We start from the raw sequence: 11,122 nt of genomic DNA, 5'->3' as shown, positions 1-11,122 counted from the left end.
GAGATTCAGGTCAAACATTTCTGTCTCAAGCAAAGTATGTCAAAGGCCTATTAGAAAAGTTTAGAATAGATCAGTGTAAGCCCACACCGATACCATTGCAGCAGAACATCAAATTGCAGTGTGAGGATGGCTCAAAAGTGGCGGATGCAACACTTTACAGACCGCTGGTTGGGAGTCTGATCTACCTAACCACCACTAGACCTGATTTGGCTTATGCAGTCAGTATGCTAAACCAATTTATGTCTAAGCTACTTGAAAGCCACTAGAATGCAGCGAAGAGTGTTTTGAGGTATCTACAAGGTACTGTAGATTATGAAATTATTTACACTAACTCTTCTGATGTTAGATTGGCAGGATTTGTAGATTCAGATTGGGCAGGAAATGTAGATGATCGCAGATCTATAACAGGTTATGCATTCAGTCTTGGATCCGACGTGATCACATGGAGCAGCAAGAAGCAGAACACAGTCTCCTTGTCTTCAGTAGAAGCAAAGTATCAAGCCATGTGTGCAGCAACATGTGAGGTAGTTTGGTTGCGGAGACTTCTCCAGGATGTTGGGGAAGAACAGATAGTCGCAACAACAATCAGATGCGACAATCAGAGTTCAATCAAACTGGCCAATAATCTGGTGTTTCACAAGAACATTAAACGTATTGATACTCAATTCCACTTTGTAAGGGAGAAAGTGCAATCCAAAGAAATCCATTTGGAATATTGTAATACATGTGATAATGTTGCGGAAATTTTCACTAAGCCTCTTGGAAGAGTTAAGTTTCAAAAGTTTAGGGAGATGTTAGGCATATATGTGAACCCATTCTCCATTAAGGGGGAGCGTTGAAGATAATGGAGAATATCCTAGAATAAAACTTTGAGATAGCCTGCCCCTCATACTGGATCTGTGAGATGTTATTTTATTTCCTTTATACCGAGCATGCTTATTGAAAAATTTGGCATTTCGATCACCAGTCTCAATCCATGTGCTTCTAGATTTAATTCTCCAATAATCCTCCTCCTTAAGAAGAGAGTGAAATTTCTCAAAAGTATCCACTTTTCTTTGGAAATCCTCCATGGAGATAGAGGCCTCCTCAATATGCTCTTGTATCAAAGGGAGTTGCTGCTATGTTATATTTATATAATTATACCAAGTATTTTATTTATTTATTAATAATTATAATCATTAGTTTTTAATTTAATTTTGCTTATTAAATATTAATTTTATTTTGTTTTTCTGTAATTTTGCTATGTTAAAATGTCAAAAAGTATAATATCTAGATTAAAAACTTTTTAAATTTTATTTCCCTTGTATTTTTTTATAATTTCACTAAATCAAAATATTTAACGCAACAAAACAAGATATTATGTCTTACAAAACAATAATCTTAGTAACTCATGCACTACCATTCATTAATCATTAATGTTTTATGAATGAAACTTTTTGTTTTCTAGAAAGTATGTTATATCTCAATTCCGATGAGAATATGCTACGAGGTAAAACAAGGGAATATTAATTCCATTCGGGATATATAAGAGTGACCTTATATGAAAGTAAAACAATGCAAAGGGTTCAATCCATATAAAATAGAATGCAAAGAACTAGATCTATGCGAAAATAAAAGAATGTGGAAGACTAGGTCTATGTGGAGGAGCAAGTCTATGAGAGTAAAATAATGCGGAGGATTGAGCATATGCGGAAGTAAAGTAATGCAAATGATTAAGTCTATGTGGAAGTAAGGTAATGTGCAAGAATGAGCCCATTCATAATGCCAAAGATAGGGTCGAAAAGAAGATAGTAAACTAATATTTGACTTCATATTTACATGATCGGTAAATATCAAAGGTTTGGTGGAAGATCCAGAAAATATTTTGGAGGAAAAAGTAGAAAATTATATTCAAAATGGGGTTTTGCGTAATAAGTTTTATTATTAATAATAATATGGTATTAACATGAAATTTATTATTCTAATAAATATATTAGTTTATTATTAAATGTAATGTATTATGGTAATAGTAACTAAATAATTACATGCTTGAATAATTTGATTTTTGTGGAGTAAGGCTTCAATCATTTTAGGGAGAGGATATTCAAATAATTTTATTTTAATTTTATAATAAAATTTATATAAATTTTTTATTTTTGGGAAAAAGAGTTAATTTAAGTGTCACAGGTGCAAGGGAGAAAGGAAGTGGAGAGCAAACCCATCATAAGCGAAAAGGTGGCGAGAATTCTATAAGGTGGAACAGGAGAAGGATGACAGACAGCAAGAAGTCGAAGAAGGTGGCGAGACAAAGTGAGATTTGGCAGAGGAACCAAAATCAACGCCTCAATCGTACCAAAATCGCTGAGAAATGGGATAAGACAGTCCAGACAGAGACGGAGGCAGTAGGCGACAGGCATTTCGAACGGGGTAGAGTAAAAATCGAAATCAAAAGCTCAGATGAAATGGAGTATAACCAGGGGGAAGGTTTCAGGAGCAAAAATTTTGAAACAGGGCAAAGCAGCAAAGGAACTAAGCGGGGCAGAAAGGAAGGAAGAAGGAAGGCGCATGAACAGAGAGGCAGAGGTAGACCCCAACAACCAACCAAGGAGGGTAATCAGACGCAGAGAAGATGAAAAAGAGGGAAGAAATCGATCCGCATGGTGGTGCACGAAGCAGAGCAGGCATACAATCTGGAGACAAATGTAGACATAAGGAAAATTATTGATGTTATGGAGGACAGAGTATTGGAGGAACCATCCGACCCGGAGATGGAAGAATGGACTTCTCAGCTACCGTACCCAGGCAACACTCGAGGCAGATTAACCCTTTACCGTCGCGCTCTTCACACATACTGGGTGCTGAAGCATCTCTTGGCAAAGGCCATGGAGCAAGTAGTGGCAGAGATGGTGGAAATGGCTCAGGAAACGATGGCAGCGAAGAAGGAGGTGGCGAAAGTTGAAGGGTTGCTCCGTCAACAGAACGAACAACTCAAGGAAATTCGAGAGATGCTGAAGGAGCTGGGGAAGACCAACGACAGCAATGAAACCAGAAGAGGAAATGCGGAGAATTGAGAGGCCTGTTAACTGTCTTCTTTTTGAATTTAGATTCTTTTTGAATTTAGATGATATTGCTCTGGTTTTTTGAATATTAGTTTGCATGTCATAGCAGTAGTAGTAAAGTTGGGTCTGTTAGTAGATCTTAGAAAGAATAGTTTTTTGGAAAAACCTGGCGAGATAAGGCTTAATGTCCTGCAAAGTTTTTTGACAGTATTTAGCATGAAAAACATTATTGAACGTCTGATGAAAAGGAGCCAACAGATCCGGTTTCCCAGTTGGGCAGATTGAGGTTCCTAAGTTTGTACTTTTAAATTTAATGTAGATAATAGAAATATCGTAGCTTACAAAAAAAAAAAGTATATGAATATATAAAATAAGATTAAAGTCTTGAACATTATATTAGTAAATTCTCACAACATTTCTAGTCAATAAAACATTATTATTTCTAAATTGTTTGATCTAAGTATTAATTTTGTTGGTGGATTGTCTTATTAGATAATTTGGCCACAATAGGAAATCATCGCCATTTTTATAAATATTCAAATTCACTCTACATTACATGGGTTGAAGAATGTAAGAATGAATTTTTATATGGCAAGTTCCATAATTACTTTGGAAATTGAGATTATGTTTTACAATAGTCCAAAGAAAGTTAGAATTTTCTAAAGAAGGAATTAACAAGAAATAGGTCAAAAATAGCAAAGAAAATAGTTGTGCACAAAAATAATGTGTTTACAATTTTACAATTTTTTTAGGGAAATTACTTCATCAAGGTTCTCAAAGTTGGAGCTAATGGAAACATACACATATTTTGCATGAAAAATAACATGTTACTCTTAGGAAAACTCAAATTTCACATATCCAAAAAAATTACAAATAAAAATATATTAGGAAAGTTAATTCATTTTCTTACATTTCATTTTTCACACCATATTTAAATTCATTGTGGAAGTATCTCCAATCATTCCTCCAAGTTAACATACTGCAGTTTTAACATATTTGCAAGACTATTAACATGTAATAAGAAATCATCATTAACTTGCACCTACCCTTCTTTTACTTACCCTTGTATTGTTATTATTCAAATCTAAAAAAAAAATCACACCACAAAATATTGTGTCAAAGTTAAAGCAAAATAGACACACACATGAAACAAAACAAATTTATTCTAAACAAATATAAATATTTTATACTAAACTATATTGTAATAATTATGAAATCATTTTTCAAATATTATAATTAATTTTACTTAATAATTTTAACCTTACTTGTGAATTCTACAGCGAAAGAAATACCATAACATAAGCCAAAAAAAAAAGAAGAGTTAAATTATAAATGCTACCCACACAAAAATTTATATTTCTATACCTAAAATTAGTATACCCTCACACTTATTCATTATAGATACACATATTTTAAACTTAACATTAACTAACTACCTATAAGTACAAAACATATTCACATACAATTCAGATCTAAACATCATCTTGATTCGTCTACAATGATAACGAGAAGGTTGCATGGGTCGTATCACGGGTTGCTCTCTTTTTTTTTTGGCATTTTCGGTCGACCGCAAACTCACCACGTAACATGGGTAGAAGAACGATTCATCTTTATCTCGATGTTAGCAAAAACACGGGCTGGGTCTGTCAAATCTAATTTAACCAGCGAGACAACAGGGACAAAGAATTGAAGTAAGCCACAGTGGCACAAGTTTTCCATGATTCCCAATCGAATTGTCCACTCAATACACTTAACTTATCTTCTACTATTACCGATAACCTGCAAGTCCCTTTTTGCTGGTAACCTGCGGTTCTCTTTTTGGGTACAGAAAAACCGTCATCAAGTTGGTAAGTTTCGTTTTTTAACCATCTAGGCAGACTGTAGGACTACTAAGTTAGCTATTAACCATCTCTCAACTTTGATTTCGGGTTCTGACCACGTGTCAAGGTGACCGTTGAGTTTTTTACGGTTCCCACACCATTTACCGTTGATCCAGGCTATCTTTTCCTATTTGGTACAGCTGTTGCTTTGCCGAAGTCACAGGTTGCATAGCTAGCTAAGGGCCTAGGGTGGTGGATGTGAATTTCATGCCTCAACCAGCAAAATGCAGACCTTGGGTCCATGTTTGATTTAAAAATGATTGCTTCAGAGGCTGGCTTGGCCTTCCACGGCTTCGGTCCGTTACTCCACCCATGGTTATTTGCTTTGCACGGAGGTGCTTTAAAATAGGTTTCATTCCGAGTTTTCTACAGGTTAAAGCTGGGCACGAAGGAGAGGAAGGATGTCATTGTTTATTTTATTGTAGATTTTGAAAAAGGATGTGATTGTTTATTTTGAAAATATTTTGGAATTGATAAATAGAAGTAACGTGGAGGATGTAAATTTTGTTTATGAGATTTTAGAATATCTCTAAAATTTATAATTTATTTGTGTTTATCAGATTTTGAAATACTCCCAAAAATCTATAATTTAGATAAAAATGATTGATATATGTCTCGGTAAGGATGACAGGATATGCCTGGGTCTCCAAGGACAACTAATGACTAGATATGCCTGGGTATTGACGTTATCCGTGCTTTTCTTGGTTGGGTAATCATTGTATGCAAATTCGGATAGTAGGGTTACTTTGTCCAGTGCATGTGAAAAGCAAATTACTATCCAAGATATCAACGGCCAGCGTGGTCCTTAGGCATTTTGTACCATTCAAGACTGTTATAACATATTCAGGACTCTACCTGAAAATCTTGGGAGCCACACAATGGTTTATCTGTGGCTCTTGGGCTTTTTGTGCAATTCAAGGCTGTTGTAACATTTTCAGGACTCAACCTGAAAATCTTGGAGCCACACAATGATTTATCTGCTTCGCTCAAGAACGGTACCCCTATATTAGATGCAGGGTTGATTCTAGTCTGGAGGTTTCAAGATTGGCCTGTAAACACAACCTTGAAACCCTTTCTTTGTAATTATGCGTACACATCACCGTTGAATTTATAGCATTAATTTTCACTTCATTGCCTAAATTTCATCTCCCACTATGCACATCGATGCTTCCCCATGGCCAAGAAAATAAAAAGTAGGTGTTTTTATTAGATCTCTTTGCTGGCACACCAGGTTGGTTTAGGTACGCTATACCTGGCTGTGACTCACGTATGGATGAAAATACTTGTTTCAATCTGGGAATGAGGTCCGATCACAGTGTTCACTTCCTGCACGGTTACAAAAGGTACAAATGCTCAGGGTTATTCTCTTAGACTAACACAAAAATGTCTCGGGTAAAATGCCAAGTCAAATATTTTCCGCGGGTTTGCTCCTTAGGGTTGAGATGCATGTGGTCGATCTACAGGGTTTATGTGCATTGATGAGGTAGCTGATGATATAGTTGCTAGGTCGATTCAAACGTACCAAGAAAGTGAAAGGACGGCTCTACTAGAATCACAAATGGCTGATTAGGTTTTATGGCAAGGTTCAGGCTATCTAGTTGTCTTGCACTTTAAATAATTGTTTTCGTTTATAATTATAAATAACAGAAGATAAATGAAAGAGAAATGCTTTTTTTAAACAAAAACACAATTTATATAATTGAGGAATTAATGAATTTAGTACCTATTTATATATATTCAATAATAATCAATTTTAATATTAATTATTCTTTACATTCATTAATTTTTTAAAATATTTAGTTCTAAAAACTTAGGAATTAGATGCGGCTTTATAACCCTGCAAGTGGGTATATTACATACAACTGATTCAGAAGCAAGCAGATCACCTTAAAATAATGCAAAAGGTTCTCATTAATCACAGAAACAGTAATAAAAATCATTTGCCAGAGTAAGGCTTAAAGTAGCACCCAATAAAACCATGATCAATTTGGTGACAAGGGGGAAACAGTTTCCAATCTGGTCTTCCTTCCCTATCAATGCCAATGATATTTGCTAGGGTTTGCTCCCTACTAATGTAAATGCCTTTTTCGGGAAACTGTCTTCCAATCAAGATTCAAGTCCCAATCGGGATAATGAACAAGATATGCAATATGCATATTACTACGACTCTGCAACTTAGACATGTTCAAGTTTCTCAGAAATTCTCGAAATATGTAAAATATTATTATTATTTTTTTGAGAACTGTCCAAACTCATTCTCCGTCTTTCATCAATTTTGATGTGCACATTGATTACCATCTCTTACACACGCAGGTTGACAATTGAAGATTTTCTGTAATGGGCATGCCATTATGCGTAACACCTTCTGCAGATGGACTCCTGTGCTGCTTTCCACCTGCACATTTAATGGGTAGTTAAGGTCCGCTTCACCTTACAAAGTTCATTCACCCACTGCTAACTTGCAATCTATAATGCAAAAGAGGACCATGAAACATTAAATTTTATTAAAATAGACCATTTTAAGCAGTTCAATCTGTTAAGAACATTAAATATTTAAGAATAAGCATAAAGCAAAAGAGAACCATGAAACATTAAATTTTATTAAAATAAACCATTTTAAGCAGTTCAATCTGTTAGGACCATCAAATATTTGAGAATAAGCATCAAGATTAGTTAAGAATAACTCATCTCCTTAGAATTAAAACCGAATCAATATTACCAATCAAATCGTTTAGTAGAGTGCTATAAATATAATCTAAGAAGTGCCATTTATGCAACTCAATGAACAACACTATTCCAAACAGCAACTTATACACTCTTTCATACAAGCAACTTACACACTCTTTCATTGTGTATATTCAGCCTGGTATTTACTATGAAATTCAACCATGCAATCATTAGTATTTTTTTAATAGTGACAACAGGCAACACCGAAAGTAAGAAAACTACAATTACTGCATTTTAATTGAGAGAGTTAAATTAGGTTAAATAAAATTATGTAGATATTAAAGAGTATAATGATGCTAATGATCATTAGGGGAATAATAAAATAATAATTATGAATTTTTAAAGGGAAAAAATCTATTATTTTTAATTGTATTTTCAGTATATCTCTTTATCTGTTTACTCAAATGTCAAGTGTAGTCATCTAATTATACTTGTCAGTAGACCCACATGAAAAAAAATTGAAAATAAGTTTACTCAAATGTCAAGTGTAGTCACCCCTTGGATGTACAACTAAATTTTGCATCTAACTCTGTATACTTGTGAGTAGACCCACACATAAAAAAAATTTGAAAATGCATTAAAAAAAAAAGACATGTTTTAAAAAAAAAATAGTTTTTTCCTTTTCCCTCCATAAATATTTACCCATGGGGATGACATCATCATCTTGAATTTTATTATTTTTTTTAAAGTTGATTTTGTTGGTATATTTTTTGTTTTATTATTTTTTTTAAGTTGATTTTGTTAGTATATATTTTGTTTTGATGCCCATTTTCCATGGTAAAATTAGCCTAATGAATGTTTCTCTATCAAGTACAAACATTGTGCAAGTACAATCAAGAACAATAGTGTTATCAAATACTAGAAAAAATAGGACATGATGTTAGAAAATGATGATGTTGAATCCAACAGATGGTTATAGAAGTGGCAAGAAAAAATGTAATTATGACAACATTGTTGCATCATTGGCTAGGAGGATACCAATGTAGATGTTGTAGTGCTCCTCCATCATGTACAATTGGTGGTGCAAATTCAGGCAACAAAATCAATGTTATCAAGCATTGGACAAAAGAGGACATGACGAAGGCAATTGATGATGTTGAATTCAGTGGATATTTGATAAGAGTAGGTGGAAGAAAATGTGTAATTACGCTAACATTGTTGCATTATTGTCTATATGGTTTCTGACATATGAAGTGGAAAGTGCCTATTACATTTTTATTTTTATTTTCACTGAACAATATGTAATTACACCAACATTGTTGCATTGTTGTATACATGGTTTATACATATGGAGTGGAAAGGGCATGTTGCATTTTTATTATATTTTCATTGAACAAGAAGAAGAAGAAACAATTGTTTGGTTTAAGTAGATGGCTAAAATCACCATCACTTGGAATAGATATCGCTGAAGGCCAAATATGCTATTCAAGGTTGAATCCAATCAAAGATAAAGATCCTAGAAAATCACAGTGAGTGGGTTCAAGAAGAAGCATACAAAGCTTATATTATGAATATCCAAAGCATAGATAGAGACAAAGCTATGAATTTACACCCTACAGTTGTGACCAATGTATCAAACAATTTGACTAAAGCATATAAAGAACATCCATATAATATGCAAATGATATGAAATTGTGATGACATTAATTTAAAGTTGGACAACCAAATATCCTTAAGTGGTTGACTTCTAGTTTTTTGTGGTAAATACTTCTTATGGTGTCTTGTTCCCAATATCTTATGAGGACTTTTGTTCTAAACATACACAACTGTTTTTGATGCTTTTTCCCATATATAAATGGTTAAGTTTTGGTTATGGAACATTGCTTCCACTGCTTCTACAATTGATCTATTCTTTCTTTTTGCAACCCCATTTTTTGGCGGTTGTAGGGAGTTGTCAGCTCACTTTTAATCCCTTCTTCTCTGCAGAAGTCCTTGAACTCATTTGACGTGTATTCACCTCCATTATTTGATGTCAAAAATTTAATCTTTTTTCCAAAGAGATTTTCTTTTAAATCCTTGAGTTCTTGAAACTTATTGAAAAATGCATATTTGAATGTATAATGTCCGAGATCGGATCTATTGTCACTGCTTGGAAAATTCCCTTAACATTATTTCATAGTGCACAACCTTGCATACTCCATCATGCTCCACTTGCATATTTAGTAGACCTGAGACCATTTGGCTCAAAACTGACAAGGCTCTGTAGTTGAGGTGAGTAAGTATTTAGTGCCATAGCTCATTGGAGCTAATACTATTGTTTACAATAGCTTGTGCTGGGTGTCCCTTTAATTTGTACAATCCTCCCTCTCAAACACCAATCATATCGGTTGAATCTATACTGGAACCCTTAGGCCATAAAAGGACTTGGCCATCAACAAAAGCTACTATGAAGCCTCAATATTCTAAAGTAGAGATAGAGAGAAGATTCTTCTTTAAATCTTGTACAAGAAATACATATTTTATTGAAATGGAGTTAACTAAATCAAGTTGATGGGATGTTTCTCCTACTCTTACCGCATGCTTTGAATCATCTCCTAGTTCCACCTGAAGGGACGAATTCCTTTCTGTCAAATTTGTAAGAGAATTTCAGAACTCAGTGATGTGCTTGGAAGCACCACTATCTACTAGCCAAATATTGCCTTGAGTGAGGGTGCATGTGAGAGCTAAGACAAAGACATATTCTTCATCTTTTCTCTCCCTTTTCTTTTACTGAGATGTAGACTCCTCCATATCTGTTTCATGTGCATGATGTTTTCTTTTTCTTTTCCTTGAGAACACAAGTAAGAAAAGTGTCACAAGTTTTGACAGTTATTACACATAATCATAGATACATCCTTCTTGTGATATGGAACTGATCTTCTATTTTTTTTGGATTTTTGCTTTGTCTTTCTTTTCCTTTCTTCACATAAGCAACAGGAGCTTGATTTTCTTCATCATTGGTCTTCTGTGACTTGAATATCGGTCTTGATTCTTCTTGAGCACAATCTGTTCATAGCTTGTCAAATTTAGGTAATTTCTTTCTTGCACAAATTCCTTGAACAAATGCATCCCAAGAAGAAGGAAAACCATTTAGAGTTGTAGTCACAATCTTTGCATCGTCCACTAAATCTCTAATAGCTACTATCTAATCCTTGATTTGAGAAATCCTCATGAAGTAGGTAGAAACTGAATCTCATTTATTCATCATTACATTTTTTAGATGATGCCTTAGAGTTAGCTTCCTACTTTTATATATTCATGATAAGATATCAAACATTTCCTTTGGTGTCTACAATTCTGATACATGAGGAATTAAGTGATCTTTGATTGAATCTGACAAGATCCTCTTGGCCTTGATCACAATCTTCTTATGTTTTTGTAACAACATCGGGTTAAAAGTTCATGTAATAAAGTTAATAAAGGAAAAATAAGACCAAGGTCATGGGACACGTATTCCAAATTGAATGTTGGGCAAAGCATCCTTGTGTGCATCACTTG

General features: G+C 34.2%; 1 protein-coding gene across 1 annotated transcript in view; it reads right to left on the bottom strand.

Annotated features, from left to right (window-relative positions):
- Nucleotides 1–6,784: 6,784 nt before the first annotated feature.
- LOC149156978 (uncharacterized) overlaps nucleotides 6,785–11,122 on the bottom strand; it is a 201,200-nt gene continuing 196,862 nt past the window's right edge. The window contains exon 6 of the mRNA XM_089445479.1: nucleotides 6,785–7,313. Within this exon, the coding sequence (XP_089301605.1) occupies nucleotides 7,188–7,313 (126 nt within the window). The 3' untranslated portion in view covers nucleotides 6,785–7,187. The remainder of the gene's footprint in view (nucleotides 7,314–11,122) is intronic.

Source organism: Pinus tabuliformis, chromosome 9 (assembly GCF_031772625.1).
Source record: "Pinus tabuliformis cultivar Carrire ecotype Pingquan chromosome 9, CPIR1, whole genome shotgun sequence".
NCBI lineage: Eukaryota > Viridiplantae > Streptophyta > Pinopsida > Pinales > Pinaceae > Pinus > Pinus tabuliformis.
This window is presented reverse-complemented; position numbering and strand designations above follow the sequence as displayed.